Source organism: Scomber japonicus, chromosome 18, assembly GCF_027409825.1.
Source record: "Scomber japonicus isolate fScoJap1 chromosome 18, fScoJap1.pri, whole genome shotgun sequence".
Taxonomy (NCBI): domain Eukaryota; kingdom Metazoa; phylum Chordata; class Actinopteri; order Scombriformes; family Scombridae; genus Scomber; species Scomber japonicus.
In genome coordinates this window covers 16,851,676-16,879,373 of record NC_070595.1, presented here as the reverse complement: position 1 = coordinate 16,879,373, position 27,698 = coordinate 16,851,676, and the positions used below count along the sequence as shown (strand labels likewise).

General features: G+C 40.2%; 1 protein-coding gene across 1 annotated transcript; it reads right to left on the bottom strand.

The window, feature by feature from the left end:
• Positions 1–1,353: 1,353 nt before the first annotated feature.
• abca3b (ATP-binding cassette, sub-family A (ABC1), member 3b) lies at positions 1,354–27,698 on the bottom strand. The gene is made up of 31 exons (XM_053339066.1): positions 27,546–27,698; positions 26,308–26,408; positions 23,566–23,812; positions 21,156–21,283; positions 19,209–19,374; positions 18,065–18,324; positions 17,854–17,970; positions 17,496–17,616; positions 15,946–16,119; positions 15,679–15,860; positions 13,705–13,851; positions 13,435–13,564; positions 13,182–13,336; positions 12,519–12,674; positions 12,205–12,415; positions 11,761–11,911; positions 11,242–11,340; positions 9,781–9,979; positions 9,337–9,643; positions 8,976–9,249; positions 8,461–8,665; positions 8,116–8,335; positions 7,613–7,771; positions 6,712–6,884; positions 5,703–5,837; positions 5,386–5,580; positions 5,053–5,240; positions 4,775–4,945; positions 4,451–4,647; positions 4,231–4,304; positions 1,354–3,803 (listed from the first exon to the last, which is right to left on the bottom strand). The coding sequence occupies exons 2-31, from the start codon at positions 26,359–26,361 to the stop codon at positions 3,672–3,674; spliced, it is 5,127 nt and encodes a 1,708-aa protein (XP_053195041.1). The 5' UTR covers positions 26,362–26,408; positions 27,546–27,698; the 3' UTR covers positions 1,354–3,671.

Sequence of the window (27,698 nt, the reverse complement as noted above, 5' to 3'; positions counted from 1 at the left end):
AATTGCATCATTTGCAAAAACGCTACACCGTCTGAGCACTGCGCATGCCGGCAGTCACCACGATCCTGGTATTGTTATGTTCGTGATATTCACACAAACTACACATCAAATGAAAGCTGATATTTCACTGATTCCAGCAGTGTAACTCTCATTACTGTACGAAACTCGCGGAGTAAACCGTCAAAGAAAAATCCAAACAAACTTCACATTATAAATTTACAACTACAAATTATGTCTTACCTTCGCTGTTTTTATGGTTAAAATTGTCTCTGGATCATTTTGAGTCGATTCAGTTTCAGTTTCGTTTTGTTTACATGGCATGGGGGGTGATTTAAATATCCCTGCGCCGTCGTCGCCAATGCAAACACACGGTCTTTGTCTCCATCTAGTGATTGAACGGTGCTACTGCGACATATCTAGCCCACTGCATTACTTTCTAGGGGGTGTGAACTTTCTTTAGAGGTGTGATTGGTCCATATTGACCAATCGGTTCGCGAGATATCCATGTTCTTCCTGAAAATACTGCTTGGATCAGTTGACGCCCATCCAGAGTTGAGCGCCTAAATATATCTCTACTAAAATCTCTCTAACTTTGCAGTGCTTTACTTTATTAACATGAAACTTGGCACAGATAATGTTCAGATGTTATGCTACAATGTCAAGAGGTTTATTGGCTGCTGCAGTATAATTTAGAAGGTGTTATTCACTCTAAAAGTGTATTTTTTTTTCAGGCGAAAATTAAATGTTTAATTTTTGCTGTGTTCAATCTTCATTTAGTCTGACCCAGTAACATATATACTAATGCTTTCACCTCTACATGTATCTCACAAGTGTTACCTTTATTATGATACCAATATTATTCATATAGACCTTGTAGTTACAGAGATATACCATATTCATTTTGGGTATGTCATTTTCGAGCAGGACCCTGAGCCAGAGGCTTCTGGAGGAAGAGGTTAATGCAACTTTGTATGTCTAATCAATATAGACCCCTTGTTTGTCATTTTGCACACACTATTATACAGTTCTTAACACTTCTGTTATCAGCTTGTCTACCTCCGTGTGTATGAGTGTACATGACTGGTGGGGGGCTATGAATTTGTGGATGTGTCTATTTATTTGCCCTTAGTTTACAGTATATTTTAAAATACAGTAATTGCACCACATAAAGACAGCAAGTTTTGCATACAACAATAAAGCAGTTGAATCTTGAATCAAGAGGACTTCTCAAAAGGTTCGATTTGATACTTTTAACAAGGATTGCCACCAAAAATACATTTTCCCACTTCCCCCTGTGCATACAAATAAAGTGTTACTTGCAAGAAAAATGAAATGAGACAAAGGCAATTGCTTCCATTTGCATAGAGCATTATTTAATTTAAAAAGAATAACGATACATATACAGTTGACAAGGTCAGTTCCATGGTACAGTACAGTACACAGTTACATGGATGTAAATTCCCTTTTTAAATATGATACACTGTATTTCATCATACTCAGTCCTTCAATATCAGCAGCGCAAACCTCGCCATTTTTTTCAAACCACTTATTTAACATTGCAGTTGATTCAAGTCGTACAAGGAATGAGACATGAATTGTGCAAAATATACAAACAGATGTCACAAAAGTCAAAATTAAGAGGTTAAACCCTTCAAAGACAAATAAGCCACATACAATATCAGTGTCTTTCTGGAATGTCAGTCTCTAATTTTCATACACACACACACACACACACACACACACACACATACACACACACACACACATACACACAATGCAATATTTTGTCATCCGCTAAAGCAAGCGCTGCAAAACATATCAAGCCGTTAATAAAGTTGATTAACATGAGTGCTTTTTGCTTATGTGTAAGACAGTAAATACATTCATCTCACTTCTGAGAAGTCAGAGCTATTTTTCAAGAGTAGGATGTTAATTAATCTCAGATTATAATATTGATCTTTAACATGGATGAAAGCAGGAGACTGAATATTTGTAGGATTGGTTTTGGGAAATATCAAATATTTGTAGTAGTCCTACAGAATACATTAATATTTTTTACAAGTTCACATAAGTAGAAAAAAAGGCTGTGGGAATGTGATACATGGACGAAAAAAAATGGACAAAGAGGAACAAGCAACCACTCTTCCTCAGAACAAGGCAACTAGTTTTATGCAGAGGACTGACTGAAGTTTTTCTATTCATACCACAATTGGGCCTTTTTATTGCATTTCCTGACATTCTTTGAAGGAGCAGCTCTATGTTAGATATGACAAAGCCATATAAGTTTGTGGACTGCACATTCACAATCTCCTAGTTTTAATATTTAAGAACTATCATAGCACTGTTTCACTATAATGTGGATGAATTCAGAAAACATGTGTTGCCATTCTCTAATACTCACTCTCTTTGTCATACATACAGGAGTACCATGCAAAATGCATAGTTGCAGGAAAAATAAAAAACTTTTTGTACTAAAAAAAAACCTCAAAAGGTCATTGCAGTCTTGTTCTAAGTCAAAGTCAATCACATACAGTTAAGTACAATTTGCTTTTAAAGTCAAGACCTCCTGTTTCATCTCAACAGCAGCAGGATGTGAAAATGATCTGCTGCGTCACACACTGCTTTCAGTGTCTTTCTAGTAAATATCTCCCATGTAAACTATGATTGCTGGATATTCACATGGTGACACACACCTGTTGCTGTAACGTGTTTGGCAGCAAAAACAGATGAGGTGCCAAGAATCATTGGTTCACACGAGCTTAATGGAGATGGAGTATATGTACTGGACGAAAAAGTACTCTGTGGACTAATCCTCAATAATGACGGTCTTCAAGAGTTTGCTAGCAGCTTCTCTGCTCGCCCACTATCATGCAATCTGCAAAACGTATTTTATGCATGCATTCATTAATGTGCACAAAACAGTCTTTAAATGAGTTAAATGTTCTGCTCTGGCCTGAATGAGTAAGTGGTTTTTAGTACCATGAACACGTCACATTATTTACATCTGGCAACAACATTAAGACGCTCTTATGGATAAACAGGCATTTTGTATAGGGTGACCTAAAGAAACAAGAACCTTCATTAGTTGGATAAGGCGCAAAGGTGTGCAACAATTTCAAAAAACATATCAAATTCTCTTGTGATGATTGATGGTCACAAAAAAATCAAAAGAATCCTTGGAAACATAATCACATTATAAAATAAAGTCATAAATAACAAAAAGACAAGCTGTACACACATACGTGCACCCACACAAGTAAACCCTGTCACACACAATTCAGAGTAGTGGTAGTATCTAATGAGTGGTGTCATTGTCTTTGACCTCACTAAAAAAGGTGCAGCATGGAGAGTTCAATCCCACCTCAATTCCTGCATGTCATCATCCCAAATTACCCACTTTCTCATCACACAACAACGGCATTAATGAACCAACAAAGACACATGACACAGAAGTAGAAATGCTGAAGTTGATGTTTGGGGACTGGCCCAGTGTGTGTGTGTGTGTGTTTGTATTGGTGGTCAAGGTAAAAATGGAGCTGGACGGCCAGAGGACGGCGCTCTAACCCAGCCTGTGTACACGCCTGCTGTGTAACTGAGGCAAGTCAATGTACACTGGTCATACAGAGACACTGTAAAAAAAGGACGATGGATGGACGGATTTCTCACTCCTCTTACTTCCTCCTGCTCTCTGTGCAGTGCTGGAACTGGGCAAAGCTGAGGAACACCTGCTCCAGTGATATCTGGCTCACACAGTAGTCTTCAATGCAGTATTTCTCTTTGGCTGACTCTAAAGTGCCAAACACCTTTGTGGGAGAGGAGAGAAAGCAAGTGTGATTAAATGTATCTCTAGTGTTACCCAAGGCTTTATTTCAAGATCACACTTTTAAGCTATAAAATGTATCTTTTGAACATCAAACCCTATGCTGTTTTTTTATATCAGCATTTCTTTTTTAAAAAGGATGGCTTTTCAGTGTTTGGGGGATTTTTAAGTATAAACCATGAGTATTGTAAAAGTAAAGAAGGATCAAATGGTTAGTATTTAATCTTAACACATGATTGTGGATGTAAGATCACCGTTTTTACTTTGAAACTGTGCATTTGCAGAGCTACTGTGCTAAAGTATAACACAGAACCATTTTGTCCACTAGAGGGAGTTCTAACACAGCACCTGTTTGACCAAACCATGTAGTTTTTTGAAATGAGTTGTCAATTGTAAATCAGTTACTGTACCTGGGCCCAGGTAAGTGTTTTGTCAGTCAAATGATAGTGCACCATTCCCTGGTGTTCGTCCTTTAGTTGACTTCCTGTGGTGAGGAAAAAAATCACATGGTTAAATCTGCTTTGATAGCCTTTAAACAGCAGAAATTATTCAAGTTGTTCACCAAAGAAAGAGCAAAAAATGTAAATGTTTTATGGCTGCATTCATCTGTATAGTTGTGTGTATGTTAACCTGGAAAGGTGCTTTCAATAAAGTCTTTAAAAAGCTGCAGGTCGCTGTCCTCCAACTCAGTTTCTATATGAACTTTAGCCAGCAGGGTGTAGCCACTGCCAAACTTGCTCTTCAGGTGCTGCGGACTCCCGAGGCACTTGAACTGACCATTGACCATCACTGCCAGCCTGGTGCACAGGGCTTCACACTCCTCCATACTGGTGAGGGAACATATAGGAAAATGACTCTGTGCATCTCTGACTTTTATTAGCAGCAGTAATACAACCTTTTTAAGCTGAATGTAATTCAGATTCAAAGATTGTAATTTAGATTCATAAAGCTCACCTATGGGAAGTAATGATAATGGCCTTGCCAGACTCTCGCGTGCGTGTAACAGCATCCCACAGCAGTCTTCTGGCCACAGGGTCCATCCCAGTTGAAGGCTCATCCAGGAAGATGACTGGAGGCCCACCAATCAGAGCCATGCCTGCACTCAGCTTCCTCTTGTTACCGCCACTGCATATGTTCATGGTGACATATCCTTTATATACACTTGTTCAACAAAATGTGGACTGTATGGCACAAAGCAGAGAGAAATGCGAGCCATTTTATATTCTGCCTACCTGTAGCTGCGGACCAGTTTATCAGCATGAGGCTCCAACAGCAGTGACCTCAGGACATTCTCCACGCAGCCGGACACATACTTCTCTGGTATTCCTCTGAGCCTGGCATACATACTCAGAGTTTCTCTTCCTGTCATGTGGTCCAACACAGCGTCAAACTGAGGACAGTAGCCAATACGCTGCTGCACCTGCAATACAGAGATAAATGTTCCCTTTCAAACCTCTGTGCTTTGAAAGCAGTGAGGCAGGACATTGAAGATTTACTCAATTCAAATCCTAAAGCTTTTGAATTTATAGAAATGCCCTTTTCTCTCCATCTGCCTCAGCTCCTACCTTCTTAATGTCCCTTAAGATACTGTATCCATCGATGTAGGCGTCCCCGGAGGTCACACTCTCATCGCCTGTCAGCATCTTAAAGGTAGTGGTCTTCCCTGCTCCATTGAAGCCCAGGAGGCCAAAACACTCTCCTTTCCCCACAGCGAGAGACAGCCTGTCCACGGCCAAAAGATTCTCCCCACTGCTGTATACCTGAGAGGGAGAGATAGCAGTTGCATATCTCACAGAGACACAAATAACAGACATATTTCAACACTGAGGCATTCAGAACCTCAAAAAAACATTCAGAGTCCAGGCATACAAGTGTTACCTACCTTGCTGAGCTCTTGCAGAATGAGGGGGCTGCCAACCATGGACTCCACCATCGGCTGGCACTCCAGAACCCTCTTCCTCTCTTCTGCCACATCTCTGTCCTCTGGAAGCAGCGCTGCATCCTCTATTAGAGGTAACTAACACACACAAACACACACACACACACACACAGAGTAAGATGACGAGTATGACAGAAAATGTAAACAACAAAAAGTAATAAAAAATAGTTATAGTATAATATCACAGTAGCTTACAGGGAGTACATAATATAATCATATGTACTATGTATGAACTGTAATCTTCCACATATAACTCTATTCATTAATTCATGTTTCCAACTCAGCTCCACAAATGTGTTTTCTTAAATTCCTTGTAGTGGTTTCAGTCTTCCAGACAAGATATGCAATTCTTAAATGTTAAAGTTGATGAAAACAGAACTTGTTGCTTCTATTGAATGATGAATGATTTCATGGAGCTAGGATTATGATTTTGTTAAATAAAAAGGCGTGATATACAAAACGCTCTATATAAATCACTGTCACAGGTTTGTTAACAGATGCACTTAATGATTTGGCTTCATTGCAGGAAGTCTTATGTTGCTTTGAAAATTCTTAAATCAAAGTGCTAATTGCTAGAACTCTTATCACTAACAAGTGTTGCCAGCTGGCATTCAACCTAATATGAACCACAAATAGCAGTATTTCTAACTGTGACTAAGTTACTTCAGAGTTAAAGTTTCCTTCTCATTAAGTGTTTGTGTACATTTAAACAAATCTGCTGATCAAAATCTGTTAATTTTCTGGATCTACAACCAATACTCAAGTTGTCTTTAGAGATTTCCCTTTTTATAGGCCTCAGTTTGAATATAACCACCCTTTCAAAATAGTTTCCCAGAGAGAACTCCTACTCAGTGCAAGCTGTGGTTGCTAAAATGTCTGATGAAACTGGAACGTTTCTATTCTGACAGAAAAAAAGGGACAGAGACAAACAACAATAGACAATAATCTATACCTGTTTAGGTCCTCTGCACAGAGAGGTGAGGAGTCGCTGGAGAGTGCGGATGCACTGCAGCTCGATGACAAACAGCAGAATAATATAGACTACACCCTGCACTGAGAAGGCCACGAGGAAGCGTCCCACACCAGGCTCCGACATCGAAAAGTAATTTTTTTGGTATGTGATGTCTAGAACCAGAGAAACAGTGAATTATGTTACAATAAATCAAGAGCATGAGTATGCAGGGGTTACACAAGAAATATATGATCTTTGTGATTTATAAGTGTTTATTTTGGTTATTAAAAACAGGGAAATTGATTTTCTTAAAACAACCACACAGAAAGTCAGATGAAAACTAGATTATGAAAAGACTATTTGCAGCCTAAATTGTGTATAGTTAAATGGTTTACTGTATTTTTTTTAAATTAAATTTAGGAATCTGGTGCATACTGCATCTCATTTTTATTCCCCCCATTTTCCTCTTTACTCTCTATTACTAAAGTATTTGTTGGGCTGTCCTTGTGACCAGAGGACCTACTTTTCTGTCAAGTAGATGCAATGAGGTGGGTAGAAAAAAAACAGTCAAATTGAAGAAGAAAACACAACTTTTGTTGTGTGGAGAGATCGATAGTTATAGTTATATCAATGATGATTCTATTTTTCCTTTAAAATAGGATTTGAGCATCAAGAAGGATTCAAACATTGTCACTATAACAATGAACCAGCACCATCATTGAGATTCAGTTATATTGCTGCCACCCCCATTATGACTCATCATTATCATATATCTCTTATCTCACATATGCATCATGGTGTAAATGTAGGTAGTACATCCCATTCTTACTGTTTTATACCTGAAATAAAGGATTGTGCCACATCCACAACAAATGCAATTACTTTTTTAGGCAGTACTTACTTAAATAATTGCAGATTTTCTCGGCCAAAGGGTTCGAGGTGCAAAACGAGATGTATTCGTAATTCTGATAAAACTGGCTGAAGGACATGCCGAGGCAATAGTTCGGGAAGATCAGGAACACCTTATCCAGTAAATGTGACATATTCTGCAGGTTCAACTCTAGAGAGGGACAGACAGACAGACAGACAGACAGTGTTTTTTTCATCTGACAGTAAGAACCTTCCTAGGTTATTTTCAGTAAGTTGCTAGAACATGGTCCCTCACAAGTTCGCCATCCCGACAAGGGACACAGCAAAGCCAGACGCACTGATGTTGATAACTGAACCAAATCCTCTGTTGGGTGGGTAAGTGCTTTTTCTCTATGTGCCATCCATGCACTGTGCACTCAAGATGCATTTAACCACACAAAAACACTGTTTGACTTTTCAAACACCTAAAATTTGCATGTAATTTGAGACACTTGAGATGTCTGGCTAATATTGGCTGCCAGTTTCTCTTCTCACCTGGGATGGTCATGATGACGACAGCCAGAAAGGTGGCCGTGCCAGAGATCATGTTGAAGATGGTGAGGCGGGTGTAAGCAGAGGCGGCGGTGGAGAAAAAGAAGCTGAGCAGGTACATGAGAGGCACAACAGCCCAGCCATACAGCAGCAGCATCAACAACACATCTACCAGGTGGTTGTCAGCTATAAAAGCTTTGACTCCGAAAGCCTGGAATACCACCTGAGAGAAAAAAAACAATTGAACATGTTAGACTCAAATGCCACAATGCATCAGTGTCAGCATCTCTCTACACAGATGAGATCATAATCCTCATCTCAACAAGCAATATCAGATATCTTACTGACCAGCATGAGGAGACAGGGCAGAAGGAAGTTGACCAGATCCCACAGCAGGGCAGAAAACCAGAAGTTTGACAGGTAGACGCCGCTGACCTGCTGCACATGCTTGGACTTAATAGATGACTCTGTAACAAGCAGTAGGGCGAAGGTGCTAGACAGGGAGGCCATACCATACATCAAGTTTATGGCGATGGCAAAGCCTGTCTTGCTCCTAGAGAGGAAAGAAAAAAGCGAGATGGTTTGGAGAGAAACAAAAAAAGGTTAAGTTGAAAAGGGGTTGATGACAAGAGGAAAGTTAACAAAAATGTGCAAAGGAAGTGTGAAGAGACAATAAGAGATGTGAATACACAACTGCCTTCTTTGGAAAACTACTCGTGATGGTGCTTGCCCCCCCAATCAATATTTTCTCTTTACTTATCTCTCCTAACTCTTTTCTACACAAACTACAGTACCTCGAACACCTCAATATTCTTAAGTTCTAGTTTCAAAGCAAATGCTCTCCTGCCCGTCCCTCCACTCACTCTGTGAGCTGGCTCCGGGCACTCTCAGACAGATTGCGTGGCATGGGGTAATTGCCTGTCTGGATGGAGGCGTTTGGCCCTGCAAGAAGTTTGAACAGAGCGTTGTCCACCATCATGAGGGCTGTGGCAGGTGTATGGTAACCCTCGTTGTTGAAGTAGGCTGTGGCTTCGGCAAAGTGTCTGCTGCTGCCAAGGAAAGCAGCGCCCAATACACAGTGTTCATTAAAGCTGCCACCTTCCTCCTCTGCCTGGGTCAGGATGTAGTCAGTAAAGTCTGATGGGAAGGAGAAAAGGGACAAATGGTCAGTAAATACTCACCAAAACAGTCAAGCCAGGACCATGTTTTTCTCTCTACGCTTACCCGTAATGTTAATGAGCTGGCCTAGCTGGGCAGAGAGCTGGGAACTGTATTTTTTTGCCAAGGCGGATGCCAAGGGACCCGCCCCAGGCTGCACAGCCACAGGGACCCTGGTGGGACCATAACGACTGAGTGCCAGCTTCAGTTGAGGAGCATTCTGGTGATTGGGAAAGGTGCGTGCCACAATTAAGGCCACGACAGTGAAGACCAAAGGAACCAGGAACTGAGCCACCATCACCTTCCAGTTTCTCCAGCTGTACAGCGCCCTCTTCAGGAACATAGCGTAAAACTGTTGCATATGTAGTCTGACCTGTGGGAGAGAAAAGTGAGTTAACAACATAAATAATATGCAGAAAAATACTGAATCCAGTAACAGAGACATTGTTGCACATTATGGACCACATTCATTTATGCCCCCTCTCTATATAACATCAGTTTACATCTCACCCCAGTGTTCAGTTTGATGTTGGAGCAATCCTCTGAGATGAGTGTGCCACTATCTGTGAAGTCAGTGACATCGGTCATGCCACTGATGCTGCTGGCATCGTCTGTGGTCCAATCATGAGAACGTCTTTCATGTTGGTATTGAAGGGCAGGCAGCTGGATAGCCTGGATGTCCAAACTAGAATCCACCAGTTTTCCCACTCTGAGCACACAAATTAATCTACAGTTAACTTTACTGAAAACAGTACCAAAAGGTCATTTCAATGTAAGGTTTTCAAATTTGACAGCAACTGACCACCATTGATAGCACATTATTTAAGTTCATAAATGCCATGTTTTTGTGAAATGATGATGAATTTCACGAAGCAGAACGTTTCCAAAAATGTATATACATAAAACCAGATCTACAGCACCTCTTCTGTGTCACTTGCTGTACACCTGCATCCATTCTAATCATCTTCCCTTTCAGCAGCTCAGTGAGGTGACAGAAAGCAAATCTTCTTGCAAATAAAACATATTTCTGGGCCTTACAATTCATTAGTCAGTGAAACTATCCAATCAAGGCACCCGCATACGAGGGTACATCCAACTATTAATATACACCATCATGTCTTAAGATGTAGTACCTTTGAGAGCCTAGTTTCATCCATCTGAATGTTCATCAGTATATCCTTTCACACAAGACAATGACATAATGGCATATTATTGCATTAACAATAGCAGCATTACTACCTTAAATATTTTTTGGGGTTTCTTGGCTGTAAAATAATAAGCACCAGAGGGGAGCACCACAAGTACAAACAGCAGTTTCTGTTGTTGTTGTGTTTGATGTTCTGTGTATAAATAGTATAAGGCCAGAGCACACTGATGGACTCTCAGTAATGAGGCCTGTGAGACAAACATTCTTGGCATCATCAACTACAGTGTCGTACTCTTGCACTAGCTGAAATAGCATGCAGCGTTAGTCATCTGCAGAGGAAGCACTCCTGCTCGTTGCCACAGATACACATATTGAGTCCACAGGGAAGCAGAGATAACTACTCGGTAAGCAGCAGGCAGCCGGGACTGAGATGTGTAAGCACAGGAAAGAAGGCAGATTTCTTAGCCAAAGCATCTGTTTGGATCATAGCCTGTGCAGCCTATTGTTTGCATTTGAACAACACTGAACACTTTTTACATGTGTGTGTGGGTCAGTTTTAAAATTCCACAATCCCAAAATAGATGTATAATTGCAGAAATTCTACAACAGGATTTTACTGACTTTAATAGTATACAGAGAGCACTTACTTCTATCGCATGAAAATGTCTTGCTTTGTACATTACAAAAATCTTTGTTGGTTTGTTGCTTGAAATTACTGCTTCATTGAAAATTTGCCAAGCAGAAGAAGAGTTTCTCCCCGAGTCAGATCCCACTGATATGGAAAATTAGAAAGACAGACACATTCTCCCGTGTCTTATTCTTACCTGAGGAAAACCTCTTCCATAGTGGTTACTGAAGCTCCATAGCTGGCAATCCCTAATTCATCTCTGTTCATCTCCAGCTCAGCAAACAGAAGCTCAAACCTGAGAAAAAACACAAAGTGCATCAAGAAGACACACGACATCACAGTGGGTTCACTCAATATCACAATATGAGTTTTTGATGAGTGTAAAGCTGCCAAATTTCCCACTGTTCTCTATCTTTATTGCACCATTAGTTCTGCCATAAATCCAAACTTACAACAGCAGTAAGTGTCACTGTGAAATAAAAATCCAATTTATAGGAGGAACAAATATTGATTTTCAGTATATAAAAAGAACATAAAACAAGTTAAAAAAGGAGAGCTTGTTATAAAAAAGAGAAATAACCACAAAAAAGGGCCTGTTTTTGCAGGTCAACGGGGGTGATTTCTGAATAAGGATCATTATAACAACAAGGCCAACTCATAATATCCACTGTTGTTTTGAGTTCTCTATGCATGCACAAAGACATGATGGACTGACCTGCTAGTACTTTCTTTGGGCAAGATGTAAGAGAGCTCAGCCCCGGCGCTGCTTTCCAGTGTGGCATTAGGAACGTACATGTGAACAAGGCGGGTGATCTCGGACACGTTACAAAGGGCATCCTTTACTATCACCATGTGGTAGCCAGCACCTGGTGAGCAGAGGACAGGAACAGGTATGTATGATTAATTAGAGATAAGAATGTATTGTGATTTTGTCTACGCCATTCCTGCCAACGTACAGTTCAGCACTAGTGAATTATTTGTTGGGTTTTCAAACTTCTTTTTTAAGTACAACAACTTTTAAAACAGAAAAACATGACTATAATAATGTTTACTCCTCTATACTGCTATAATTTTTGTAATAACTGTACACGCTCTTTTGACCAGCCATATAACATACACAGAGTCTGAGTCTTGTACATTTTTTCTCCACTTCACTCACCATATTTGTTCTTAAGGAAAAGTGGTGACCCGCAGCACTGCAGTTCCCCTCCTGCCATAATGGCGATGCGGTCACCAAGCAGGTCAGCCTCGTCCATAAAGTGCGTGGTGAGCAGGATGGTGCGACCGCGCTTCTCCCCTTGCAAAAGGTCCCAGGTGGCACGTCGTGCTGATGGGTCCATACCCGATGTGGGTTCATCTAACATCACCACCTGGATATAGATAGAATTAGGAGGAGATGAGAGGTGGTTAAAGGGGGGAGTGGGGGGGATTGCATGGAGCGAGAGTGGGGGAAAAAAAGGGACTGATGCTGACCTTGGAATCTCCAATGAGGGCAATGCCAATAGAGAGTTTTCTCTTCATGCCACCAGAGAGGGTTTTGGAGCGAGCCTGTCGCTTGTCCTCAAGGTTCAGGAGACGGATTATTCTGTCCACCTCATCTGGAATCTTGTCTTTGGAGTAGCCTTTCAGCTAAATTTAAGACAAACAAACATAGTGAGTAGCTACACCCCATACCCTCATCTAAACTACCAGTTTCTAATTCACATTAATGTCAATGAAGCTGCAAGCATGACAGAAAGCACCTGCACCTCTCTTGTTCTTAGAATGGTTTATTTTCTTCAATTTTTTAGAGGAACTCTTGAGGAAGTCTTGAGTGCTTTAGAGGAACTGAGATAGTACAGTAAACTGTCATGACTTGCAACTCAGATGATAAAGCATTTTTGTACTAGTTTTGCAAGAAAGAAAGAAAGAAAGAAAGGAAAGAAGGAGAATGTTTCTAGTAACACTAAACTGGACAAATAAAAGGTTAAACAAAATCTCAATTCACTGGCACAGGAAACTAATGGATACTACACAGTAAACTTTCACTCATCATTCATAAAACATCTCTGTAGACAATGAACTAGCGGGGGGAAAAAACAATTAATGAGGGTGTGACTGTAAGTAGATGTATTCAGTTGAAGAATAAATGAGTACCTGTGCATAGAAGAGCAAGTGTTCTCTCACAGTAAGGTTATCAAACAGCACGTCATGCTGGGGACAGAGCCCCAGACTGCGTCGGATCAGAGCCATGTCCTGACAGATATCGTAGCCGTTGATATAGGCTCTGCCACTGGTGGGGGGAAACAGACCTGCACGTACAAAGGAAGGTGGGTTAGTACAGCTGTATCATTAAGGTGGCGTGTGTTTGTGTGTATTGCTTGCTTGCAAGGGTGTTTAAGCTGGTCACCTGTCAGCATGGACAGTGTGGTGGTCTTCCCAGCACCGTTGTGTCCTAGCAGGACCGTGACCTGTCCCTCGAACATGTTCAGCGTAAGATCCCGCACAGCCTGACGTGTCTTGTTGCCCATTTTGAATTCCTATTAAGAGGATACACCAGAACACGTACATGTATTACCTTAGCAAAAAAGGTGTGGGGGTTAATTGCCATCTCACTACTGCATTTTTTGGTAATTTTCCTTTGAGGTCATTGAGGCCCTTGAGGTGTTCTGCAGCTCACCTTAGCGAGATGTTTAATTTTGATCCCAGAGACTAGTCCAGCTGGTTCCGCCTCTATAAACTCTCCTTTCAGAGCCTTTTCTGCATCCTCCTCTTCCTCCTTCTCATTCACCAAAGCCATGCGAGGGCTGCTGCACCAATATGAAGGCTGCAGATAAACAGAAGTAGGATAAAGCACCGTAATTAAAGGATATAACAAATAATGCTGAAGAACTCAGTCATACAGCAAAACACATGAAAGAGAGAGTGGGCAGACATTAACATTGTCCATATACACTCTACAATGAAGGGGAATGTTTCCTAAACAAACCTCCCTTTGGTTCCCTTCCTAAGAATCTGACTACAACCTCCAGTTTCCCCTGAAGAAACAGCATGTCACACCCACACACACACACAATGGTCAGTTAAATGCGTCAACATTTAATCCACACCCTGCTGGCAGTCTCTTCAATTCCTGATTCCTGGGAAATGGGCTAGCAAGACTTTATTTTTGCGTGTGTAACAGCACGCCATTTCATAATCGTCCATAGTTCTTACATAGATAACCCTCATTTGTGTTGTCTGGACAGACTAAGACGTTTCCTGTTATTCTAGTTAGCTGAACTCAAAGACTTCCTTTGGTCATCATGTCGTGGCCTCATGTCCTCTCCACTGTCACTGTACCAGAGCCACTTTTACAATATAAAAGCAAACACAGTAAGCAGGGCTCACAGGTGGGAAGCCAGAATGGGGTCATGTCCTTTTTACTGCACTAGTAGTATTAAGTATCATATCCCTAGTTGGGTGAATGAGTGAGAGTGTGTTAAAATGTCTGCCTCTTTTAAAACATTTTTTAAAAAGCTACTATCTGAATCCTTATCTTCAAAAGTTCTGTCTTAAAGTGTTCACTATTGCATCATACCTGTTACCAGTGGTTTCTCCACCAAACTATGAATAGTCCTGCAAATATTTACACAAAATGATGGATAAACAATTCTATCACAAATTCTTTTTTTAGATTATTATAAACACCACAGTCACCAAGTCTCTGAAATGCCAAACACCAGTGAGAATTCATTGGAGAGCCCAAGGGGAATAACTTTCAAGTGAATCTCTACACCAAAAACTGATAAATAGTTTTTTTCTGATATGGAAAATCACACTCCACAAGTGTACTATACATCAAGAGAATATTAAATAATAAATAGATACTGTTTTAAATGTTATAAGCAACATGGTGAACCTGGAGTATGCACAGTATTTTAATCCAATGTGAAAGATCCAGACATGAAAACTCATTACACTGTATGCTGCTGAAAAAGGAGATTAAAATGACCAACCTTGATTTTATTCACAAACAGATTCCCACAGATTTTCATGTTTTAAAATCTAAATGACAGAAGGAACAAGTTTTTCTGTATGTGAATGGTAAATGGACTGCACTTAAAATAGTGCCTCTCTAGTCTTCCGACCACTCAAATCGCTCTACACAGCATACCAACATTCACCCATTCACACTCTGATGGCACAAGCTACCATGCAATGTGCAAAATTGCTCAGCAGGAGGACAATCTAATGCATTTACCCACACACTCACATTTTGGGGTTCAGTATCTTGCCCAAGGACACTTTGACATGCAAACTGCAGGACCCAGGGATTGAACTGCCGATCTTATAATTGATGCACGACCTGCTCTATTTCCTGATCCACAGCCACCATGTGGTCTGACTATCTGACACAAAGCCTACTGTCTAATGTAGAGACTACAATTTGAGGAATTTTCTGGGATAAAATTTGCTGCATTGGTACTGCTAGCAATTATCTGTAGTATCCAAATTTGCTTTGACTGCACCGTCTATTCATACTAACTGTATATTCCACTAATGCATGTTTATTTGTGTTTTGGTTGGCTTTTTTTGGCTTTTTTTTTCTAATTGAAGCTGAAGTGTATGTGAGGGTCTGTGCAAGTGTGAGTGGCTTAGCTCTGTAGCGTACCAGTATGAAGAAGTAGGATGGTAGAGGCACTCCATACTCTCCAGGAAAAACTGCCTCCATGTACCAGGCAATCAGCCCGTACAGTATAGAGTCAAACAGCAGCAAGCCCAGCACCTGGGCCATGGAGAAGTCATCATCCACCGTCACAGAATCAAACATGTTAGACCACTGAATTCCTGTACCTGCAGAGGAAGAAAAACAAGACTACTGTTTTAAAAAGCAAATATACACCGAAAGAAAAAAGATGACCAAAACCAGCAGGCTCACCTTTGCCTTCAAACATTCCTATAAGCTGAGATCCCATGGCCATGGCCACGTTGGAGATAAGGCAGGCTGACACCTTCTGAGCATGGCTGAGTAAGTCGTAGCGAGGCCACAGGAACAAATAAGGCAGGTAGCTCAGGAAATACAAGAAACCACCCGCTGCTGCCGCCACATTGGCTAAAGGTTGGAAGGAAAAGAAAGAATGAGAGGTTGAGGGGATGCCGAACCACAGCCAAGTTCATGTAGCCTTCAATAATATAAGATTTGACACACACACAAAAAAAGTCAATTAAAGATTGCAATCACAGCTCTTGTATAGTTGTTTGTTGTCATAGTTACAGAGGAAGACAAGCACAAACACACATACATGCATTTTGCAGACATAAACTAAAGCTGACAGGTAAATTACTATGAGAAAATAACTATTATTGCTGAGAAACCCAATTCCCTGACAGAGCGAGTCTGTGAGTGTTGCTCAGATGAATCATTATGGAGGATAAATGAGAGATGGGGGTGGGGTGGAGGAGAAATTTGAGCGTTGTAGATGAGGAGACTGTAAAACGTTCAGGGCTGCTTCCATTTCTGCACTGTATGACAAGACCTCTCAGTAGAGCACTTGTGGCAGACAATGTGACATTTTGAGCCTGAGTGGAACATGCATTGATTAAGTACCATTATCTGTTCCTAAAACGTACACCAGTGGGTGGGGAGAAGTATCGGGAGAGCTGCTCACACAAAGAAAAAAAAAAAAAGCACATATTTGTTCAAAAATGGCCAAGGAAGGCACCGAAGGATTCTTTCTCACGGTTTGGCCTATTTCTTATAATAGCCCCTCATCTCAGCCTCTTTCCTCCTACATCCATCCACATACCATACTTTATAACCTACCTGGGTGTCATTATAGGATAACCTTTGTGTCTTAGCAACTTCATGCCTATGTTCAGTATCACTGAAGCCTTTTTAAGTCTCTTTTCTCTTCTACTCAGCCCCGTGTGAACAAAAGGCTTTTAAGGCATAATCATAACCAATCATAATCAAGTTCAGTTTTCTTATTATCATATTTGAAAAAAGCTAACAACAACATCAAATTCAGAGCATGGCTGGTAAATAAGTACTTGTGTGTGATTGTGAAGCTGGATAAACAATCTGAGCTGCTTAGTTGGGAAACTGGGAAGGGGTGGATGTCGGTTTGAATGAAAAGCTCTAAGTAAGTGAGAGTGTGAAGAGGAAGAGAAAGGAGAAAGGAATTTAAACAGCTTTTTCAATTTTCAGCCATATGAAGTTAATCCTGTCGGGAGTGAGCAACATGGACATTAAAGAAAACAAACTCGCTAACTTTTAAAATGAGAAAAACATTTGTCTTCAAGAAAAATAGAGGCTCCATACAACAACGAAAGCCTATACAGACTATCAGTAATTACATGGTTTGAATATTTACACTCTTATAGTGATGTGATTATTGTGTACATGCATATATACACACTGTATGTAGCTTTGACTAGTCAGGAGCACTAATCCTCTTTGTAAACATACTGTACATATACAAAACACACCTCGTGAAAAGAAGGCACTAATCATGAAGCTGAAGTTGATTGTGGCCACGGTGAAGACAAGCAGGAAGACAAAGACCAGGGTGGGGTCACTGTAGCTCAGCACTGCTCCATTAGGGCTCACCTATAACAACAAAACAAGGAATTCCAATCAGCATTCAGGTCTGACTTGTTGCTAAAGAAGTCATATTGTGTGAGCTAAACGCATAGCAAGACATTTCTACATTGAATGAACACGTAATGCATTCATTAACAGTGAATATTACTCTATCTAATGATATTGCCTTTTACTTAGGAAAGACATTAAAAAATGGGAATGCGGGTTAACAGTAAGTAACAAATTATAATTTGTAAGACTCACCTGAATACAGAGGAGCAGAGTGACAAAAAAGACTGAAATGGAGAGGAAGAGGAAGAACATGAGGAACCAGGCACTCCAGTGGAGCCAGTTGCTGAGACCCATCATCCTCATGTACTCCTGAGATGCACAAAAACAGCAAATGTAAACAAACAGCCAGACAATACTGGAATGAAATTGTGACCAACACTTTCCTGGAGACGCAAAGACATACCTTGAGCTTCCTTTCCTTCTCCTGCACCACAGCTCGGACAATGCTGAGGGATGTATAGGTGAAGCTGAGCACCAGCAGTAAGGGCAGTTGGTTCTGTATGGCCAGGATAAAGACGTCGTATATAAAGGCAGGGTAAGGAAACCGAGACAGGACCACTCTGGTCTGCCCCAGCAGAGAGTCAGCAGCAGTTCTGTTGTAAGAGCGCATGATGGCTCGGTCCACTGCTTGCTGCACCGCCAGGAAGCCCTCTCGGAAATAACCTAAAAAGAGAAGAGATATTAACACAGAAGAGAATTTGTTAATACGGCCATTTCAGTAGCATTAACCTGGGTCCACCAAATGACTCGTTTCAAAATCCTGCTAATGTCTTTCAAAAGTTAACATGAGAAACATGAAAATGGGTAAGAGGCCTTGAGGAACAAGTGGAGCAGCAGCCATGAGTTATTATGTATGTGGAGGTTGGAAATCCATGTTCATGTGATGCTAAAAGCTTGTCGGTTCTATTATGCTGTTAGAATGACTTCATCTTTTGGAGTATGTCTCTTCCTCCCATTATAGTCACACTCAACCTTAAAAACTTCATTATGAAAAAGGTCTGGGTCTAGCCGGGGCCGGCAGAATGCCATCTTCTCTACACTCTAATTCATCATCATCATCACATCATTTAAACCTGACAAATTAAATAACCAGAGGGACAAATGATAAAATAAAGTATTTGATGACACCTGAACAATGCCTGACACCTCATAAATGTCCCATGAATGATGTGAGGGCACAGTGTATCCTGATAGTGCCAAAACTAGACAACACTGATCAAGCCAAAGATGCACAGGGGTGTGGTTGCCATGGAAACACAGCCAGCCAGAAGAGAGGATTCGCTCTAGAGACTGTGGAAGTGCTTTTCATCGTCTAAGCAGTCGTTTGTCTGACATTGTTTTGTGGCATTTTAAAAAGAACCAATGCTTATTTAATAACTGTACCAAACATGTGAGGTTTTTAAGAATATTAATGAAGTTTACTATGCTCAACGCACACAAGATGAGCTGCATTACATGACAGAAAAGTTGAAACAAACAGAAAAAAAGAGAGACAGATAATGAGAAATAAAAAGGGAAGGAGAGAGAGAAAGAGGAAGGATTCTCACCAGGCGTGCCCCCATCCTTGTCGTACTGCTCCCTCGGCCCTGGCAGCTGAAAAAGGGGAAAGAGGCTGAGCGTGTGCCAGTCCAGGTCGCTGTTGGGGTTCAGCTCCGACCTCTCCTTGGGAGGGGCATTGCGCGGGGTGAAGGTAAAACGCAGATGGTAGTTCACCTGTATAAAAAAATTAAATAAAATAAAAAATAAAAGAAGAAAGAAATGAACTGGTAGAATCAACAAAGATACGATTAGTGGAGTTGTGTCAGGCTCAATGTGGAATCCTGCTAAATCCGTTTAGACAAAACCTTAAATATTTGAAATCATAAATGTGTTAATTATGTACCGTTGCATACGCAGCTCTGTGTAACTGTTGTTTTATTTACTGTAACATGAAAAACACATTACATTTATAATTCCCACATTCATTTGCCTTTTCTGATGACCTCACACTAATAACTGAACAAATAATTAAATTGAATACAGTATACATCATTTATTTTTTTATTATTTTAAAGATTTATTTTTGGGCTTTTTGCCTTTATCTTGACAGAGATAGGTGGCAGAGAGACAGGAAACAGACAGAGAGAGACAGAGAGAGAGACAGAGAGAGAGAGAGAGAGAGAGAGAGAGAATGAGAGAGTGAGAGAGAGAGTGAGAGAGTTATGACCTGTAGCACAGTTCCCCTGCTGGAATCGAAACAGGGACACTGCCGTTATGTGGCATGTGCGGTAACCACGGCGGCTACCAAAGCAATCCCATAATTTATGAAATTTATTGATTTGTGGGCTATTAGACTTATACAAATGTTTGTATTTATTTTGTACAATAAAGAGAATAAAAGACTGAATGAGTGATTGACGTGGACTCTGCCCTCAAAAACAAAGACCTGGCCTTATTTAGCTGATCTGTTCACTAGTTTAAATATAAAGCCATTAAATGGTTTCTAAGCACACATCATTTGGTTTTACGAGGTCATGTGCTAACAAGCATGTGAGCATTTGATCTACAGAAGTGAGACGAGCAGAGGGAGAGACGTAAAAACAAAGAGGAAGAAAGCAGCAAACAAAAGAGCAACATGAAAGATTGCTTGTGTCTTGTGTTTTGTTTTATCACCTACTGTGTATCCATGTTTTGTTGTTTTATGTATCTGGCAGTAACAAGAATAACTTAATAACAGACGGGCACAGAATAAGAGTGAAGAGAAATTTGGTTATGAACATGGGGTGATGAGTCATCCTAAAATGTGTGAGCGCGTGTTTCTCTCCCTTGTAGTTCAGTGAGCTCCAGACAGTAAAACCTGCGAAGAATTTTCTCTCACATCCAAATAAAGCTTTCTCCCATATGGAATCACACAATACAAACCTGTGAATTAATCTGCTCTCAGTCCGAACTTTCCAGCTACACAGGATGATAAGTTTTTTATCTCTAGCTGTTTTGTTTTTTTTACCACAACCTGATCACAATATGAGCTTGTTTGATACAACTTTTCCTTATATGCTCTTTAAAAAGACCCAGCTGGCCAAGAAACGGCTTCATTTGCAGGTTAACAAATGAAGTAAAAAAGAGAAGTGGCTGAACCAGTGTTGCTGGTAACGCATACCATAAATGTGCTGTCTCATTCCTTCTTAAACTGTTCCACATGTAGACCAGGAATACACAGCAGTGGGTCATGAAGTAGGAAAAACAAAAAAAGGAAACATCTGATATTTTGAAGTTTCTTGTCTGTTAGAATTTTTCAAAAACTGTGTATTATTTCCATATCCCATGCTAATCTGAGACTAATGATTTCTTCTCCTCTGTTAAAATACAGAACAGCACAAATGTTGTGTGCAGGCTCTGCAGTGTCTCTGTGCAATTACCAGAGAATAACACAAAGCAGTTACACTTAAAACTAACTATCTATCTGCTACAGTGTGTGACAGTGTGTGACAGTGAGTGTATCCAGCCTTATATACCTTAAGGGGTAGAGGTTCATCATCATGTTTGAAGGGGTGCTCAAACACCACAGCAGCCAACAGCATTCCTGACAGAGGGTCATTTCTCACATAGTCCTCAAACTGCTCCTCTGTCTCAAAGCCACGAACTGGAAAAAAAAAAAAACCCACCCACACACACACACACACACACACACACACACAGATACAAAGACCATTACATTAGTTGTGGTGTTAAATTCATCTCACGTACGTCTGTTCTCATGCCTGTCTCATTGCCCCGACCTTGGAGCTCACTATTCTCGCTGACAGCCAGGCCAGGACGTTGATTGAGACGCTGTCAGCATACTGAATTCTAATTGCCAATATTATCAATGAAACAGGTCAAAGAGAAGAATGAGCATGTCAAAATGTCAGCCAATGTTCATTTACTGGCAAAGATGCTGCTTAAGATCACACAAAAAAAGGTGAAGAGATACAGACATGAAACTCACTAAAGTCATCATGACACAACAAAAACAACTGCTTGAAAAAGCCAAAATACTCTAAATGATAACAGCGTGAAAACACAGGAAACACAAACACATTTGGTTTCTTTTTCACTTTTGATTAAAGTTCTTTCTTTTCCAGAAGTGGATTTTGCAATAACCTTTTTTATTCCACTTATCAAGCAAACATGCAGGTATTCTGAGTCTGGCAAAGGACATATGTGTTAAACACTGCAACCCCTCCCCCACCCAGGGTTAAGTTTGGGTCAGTCTTATAAAATAAACACATGCATGAAGACACAGCACACAGAGGGCACAGAGGGAGACAGTTCAAGGGCGTTTTTGCATTAAACAGACGAGATGTAATGTGTTACTTAGTGAGATTTAGAGGTGCTGGTTGCTGATTTCCCTGTTTTGAGTCTGTGCTAAACTAACTGGCTTTTGACAAAAGCCTTTTATTTACCATAAAGACATGAGAGTGGTATCAATCTTCTCAACTAACTAAATAAGTGTAATTCCAAAAATGTCAAACTACTGAAAACATAAAACACTTATTTGTTGAAGCTTCTGAAATGTGAACTGTGATGATAACCTGTCATCTGAAGAAAGATTTAGCCTACTTAGCTTTCGCCTTGAATGGCAGTGCAAGAACAACTTAACATCTGTCAGATGACAAGGCCACTCATACAAAAACCTTAAGATTACACAACATAGGAAAATTAATTTCACAATAGTCTATGAAAAAGCATAAACAAGCTATTACAACACTTCAAACAGGTTGTGATCTTAGTTGAACATCATTCTGTTATTGTAATGTGAAACTGTGACATTTAAACACCACAAGGCTTTTTTTAAGTTTCTAAGATTGACGTGGCATTTCTGTGGTCTTCTGTGTCTGATATATTGAAAAAAAAACTCAGCCTCAATCATTTGCCCCTCCACCTTTCTGTCTGAATGCCTGAGAGTAGCTAAATTATTCATTAATGGCTGAGCTGGGATATCATGTGTGTATGGGACAACCTGCAGCTACACAGATCTGTCTACCTGCTGCTACACTTCTGTTGTCAACCTCACAGTGTGGCTCTGTATCCATATTGCTGATTGTCTGTCAACGTAAACAAAAATACTGTAATGCCTGTCTGTGGACCTGTCAGTCACTGCCAACACATTTCATCTAAATACCAACACATGAGAAGGTGGTGTTGATGGTGCTGAGAGTGTGAATTAGAGATGGAGAGTAGGTGTCCCGAGGGAGCAAACCAGCATGCTACTGTGTGTATGTGTTAGCTGACATAAGAGAAGGGTGTGGCTTGTTTACTCTCCCAGCACCCATTTCTGGAGGAACTTGTTATCCAAGGTCTTCCCTGAACAACAAATGGTGTCAAAGCTATAGTATTTGTTTCCTCAGGTGGTTAACCAAGTAGACTGGCTATGATGAATAATATGAACACTGCATTTTCATATTATGCACCCTGGGTTTTGTCATTTTTTCCCCAGATATACCCAGATAACCTAGAAACACTACCTTCATATCAGGCATATACCCGCATCACATTAAAAAAATGTTTCATGAGGAATGTAATTGTTTTAAATAACCAAGTTTTATCTCTTTCATATTTCTCAAATCCAGTTCTGGTTGTGTGACATCTATTGTACACCATTTTCTACATTGTAAATTAAGTAATGGGCCTAATGCAAGAACATTTAAGTGTATTCATATGTTTCAAGTCAGAGTCAGTGATTTCACTCAAACCGAAGTATGTGTGCATTGCTTTAGCATGCAGTGAGCAAATAATCTTAGTTTTAGGAAACGTCATACAGAGAATAGCCATACTAGTAAATAACACAACTAACACATGGATAAGAGCCTTCAAGACCTTTTTAAACAAGTCAGCACCGTGGTAGCAAACCTGCTGCCCGTTTGCTGCCCAAACACTACACACCTGAGCGGAGGAACAGTCTGCCTCGCACATCTTCTGCCACCTGACGCACCACGCTGGAGTTTCCAGGCACATAGGCCAGCTGCAACTCTTTCAAGTAGTTTCTCGGTAGATGGTCGACGGAGAAGCTTTCGTAGACCGTTGCATTTGGGTAATCTTTAAAAGGCACCTTCTGCCGCAGCACGATGAGGATGCCAGAGAAAAGCAGTGGCAGGACAATCTCCACCAGAGTGACCAGGATTTGACGTTTCTGGAAGAGCAGGAATAGAGAGATTATTAGCTCTGTGTTTCATGGGGATACATAAGCTAGGATGAAAATAGATGGCAGATAAAATATCATGAAAAAGGTATTTAGGTATTTAGGGATGGATGATCAAATATGAAGCACATATAAGAGGTCTTGAGTTATACTATGCTGTGCTGTGTTTGGCAGAAAATCATTCAAATTAATAATTGCCTCCATATTTCAGTGAGTGATATTACAGGTGAGCAATATCAATGAATACTGAGCATTGTTTGAAAGCAGAAGCACCCCTGTGTCAAACATTAAATGTGCTTTGAAAATGCTAAATACAAATACGTTTTATTCAAGACGGGGTCTGGGCATCACTTTATTCTTTCACACTACTCAGACTTGAAACAAGTGGATTTCAATGACAGTCAAAACAAAGCATAATTTATGTGACAGCCTAGTCTAGTTGAGTGATTGGAGTACAAAGTGACTTGGACAGTTTCAGGATATTACACAGTCAATCTCAGAAGGAAGTCAATAGGAGACCTACCCCTTTCAACCCCACATCAAAGTGCAAGAAAATAGACTACCATTTCCTTTTATTGGTTTAACAAGTTAATGTATAAATTAATCTGGTCTTATGATCATATTTAAACAGCACTGCTGCAAATCAAATCTGAATATGTTTGTGCCAAAAGCATCACAGAGCTGTTAAGCTGTTATGTTGGATCTGGATTGGTCAGACTCTTAAATCAAGTTTTCCTAATCAGATATGACCTGATTTACATAACAAAACTGAACAAACAACTTGAACCTTCACACGTTAAGATTTTTTCAAGACATGTCTAAGGAATGTATCAAGATTAGCAGAGCTTTTGTGCAGATACCAAATCTCAGGTATGACACTGGCACCAGTATAAAAACATTTGAAACAATAGCCAGCTATAGTACATTCAGTACAAGGCTCTCAAGCCATTATATAATGGCTACGTGGTCTATGGTTGTGAAACTTAGATTATAAGAATAAAGGTATTCTGATTCTGATTCTGCTTTCTGTTTTTATCACCACGTCTGGCTGTTTTTGGTTTACTGCAGTAGGGAATAGTGCACAGGCTGCTGAACACTAAATAACAATATAGTCATTGTCTCAAGCATAGCCATACAGTAAATCATTTAGGAAAAGTAAAGGTCATCACAGAAATCATTAACTTTGCCAACAGTTGAGGAAATAAAATATATTTGAAGAAATAAAAAAATAGATTAAAATATTTCCCTAAAAATGTTTTTTCTAAGTGAGGAGACCATATATCATATTGCAATAGAGACATTTTTTCCTGATTTACAACAGTGTGCATTTAGTTTGGCTTCTATTCGGCTAAAAGCAGCTGTACTTCAAAGAGAAAGTCCCATGATAACATTAATGTTTATAGCCATTAGTCCAATAGGAATAAACAAGAGCCGTGCCAACAGCAGTTTTTATAAAAGGGCTTTTACAGGCCTGAATTACAATATCCACAATTTCCTGATGAAACAAAAATGTGAAAATAAATTACATTTGGTTGTGCAGATTAAGTGATTAACATGCACTCCGTGTCTGTGTGCTGCAGCCAAGATGGAAAAGAAACACTATGATGCACAGTGCTTCTTCCTGCTCGGGCCAAATCGAGTCTCTTACAGTCTCTAGACGAGCACAACTGGAGCAGCAGGGATTGTATAAACAACCTCAAACCACGCGTGCCATGAACCATTTCTGAATGTTTGCGGCATTGTGCAACAATCAACTGATATTAGAGTTCAACTCTGTACAAGCAGCCATTCAGAGAAACACAAAGTCAGAAATGTGCCAATACGCTGCGCCTGTGGAAATCAGTAAAAAATACTTCCATATCTTCTCATAACTGAACACGGACCCCGAATTGGATGATATGATGTTCTATGAACAACACAACATTGTAAGTCTTGAGTAAGGAAATCATGTTTTTCTTGTGGATTTTGAAATGTGATCATTACCTGTCTAACATGTTGGTCAACAGTTGAAAAAGGTAAACACGCTTCAAGCAGCTATGCAACACAAAATCTGATTATGATACCTGTTTTATGATCAAGTTTCATGATCTGGGTCACAACCATTAAAATGAAGTTTTAAACAAACAAAATAACTGAGTGCAAATAAAGAGTTCCCTGACACACAGTCATATAGGGCTAAAAGCATGTGACATCTATCAACATGTTTACCCAGCTAGAGCTCGACACTCCAACAAGGTGCAGGCATACTGATCTGACCGGGGTGAACCAGTTTCCAGGATGCTGGCTAACATCAGCACTTGTAAAAACAATATGTTAGTCAGTTTGTTGTATTTATGGTGTTACACAAGTCTATAACTTAACAAACACTGTCATACAGGCCTCTGCTCTGTAAACCCAGCTACCTCTCACAATTTAGAGTTGCACACAATGTCACCAGCTAGTAAGGTCACGTGGTCTGGCTGTTTGTTCAACGTCTTGCAACTCACCTGCTGAAGGTAGTTTTTCCACACCAGTAGTCCAAATTGTCGCATGATAGCCATGTTGAGCGGTACAAACAGGACACAGTCCAAACAGCCTTCTGCAGTGGCTGGGGACACAAAGAGAGAGACATTGTTTAAATGGTCGGTTAGATTTAAATAGTTGCAATGTTTATCCTGGAGAACTGTCTGAAACACCTTCCACCAAGTCGTGATGGCACAAAAGGTTTCTACTCTCAGTTTCTATTCAACAATAACTCAAGAAAGCAAAACAAAAAGGAAGTGAAAGCGAGTATGATTATGTATGTGTACACAAAATAGTTTGTAACTACGGGACTTATGATGAGTCTAGGAATTGTATTAAAGTGAAGCAGCTACTAAGAAAGAATTTAGAGAGGTGACATCTGCCCTGGAAGTTAAGTTAGAAAAACAAAAACCACAAGCAAATGATCAAAATATAGTAAACAGGCGGTTGACATTCACAGGCCTAACCAGTTAGACAAACCAATTTAGACTTGTTTTCCTCCCCCCCTTTCTTAAAATGACTCTAGGATGGTCAGAGACAGACATTTTAAAAGGCAATAACAGCTAATAAACATACAACACAACGTGAACTATTTCCAACACTGTCACATTTGCAGATACTCACATCTAGGGTCCACACAGGGCAATTATAAAGCTACTAGGACCAGGTTTGCCTTATGGTGGGATAATAGCATACATAAAAATTCACAGCACACCACACGAGTAACTAAATCTAATAAAAACTAGTCACGCTGAGACTGTTTGAATTTCACACTATTGCCATTCATCTCAGAGAAGATACATCCCTTCCATGATATACCAGGAATAGTTTACTGCATTATCCGTGTAAATGAATTCACAAAATCATGTGCTACCCATTTACAGCCGCCACTTGTCTATTTGTATGTTCTGGCAAACAATAAACATAAAGTAAGCCATTTGAGACGTGAACCCTTTCCTCTATTAAAAGAGAGCATCCTTTCTCCTCTATGATTGGTCCAGCACCATCTCCTGGCCTTCCTGATTGGACAATCGGCCTGCTCGTCAATCCCTAAGGATTTTTGATGGATGCTAATAATGGAGCTGAGGGACAAAGCGAGGTTATATCTTAAATATAATGGACTGACTCACCGATATGACTTCATTTCATTCTCTCTAAATCACTAGACATCTCATCTGAATTAGCTCGGCTGTGTTTCATCGCATAAAAATGGTCAAATTACCTCAAAAATGCTGCATGAACTTCACGAGCGGTGGTCCCTCCTCCTACTGTCGGGGTAAAAACAATTCCTCCTCTCTTTTTTGAGGTCTTAAACCGATGACAAAACCATCACTGCGGGGCTTCTTTCTTCACCGACACATTACACAGGTCCAGG

Bases quoted from the DNA above. Each gene is read 5' to 3' on its own strand.
- abca3b (XM_053339066.1), bottom strand. From the start codon at position 26,361: ATGGCTATCATGCGACAATTTGGACTACTGGTGTGGAAAAACTACCTT. The intron at 16,120-17,495 runs GTGTGTTTTGTA...TCCAACCTTTAG, and splicing joins TAGTGCCTTCTTTTCACGAG to CCAATGTGGCGGCAGCAGCG. The intron at 11,341-11,760 runs GTCAGTCCATCA...GTTTTTTCTCAG, and splicing joins CCCAAAGAAAGTACTAGCAG to GTTTGAGCTTCTGTTTGCTG.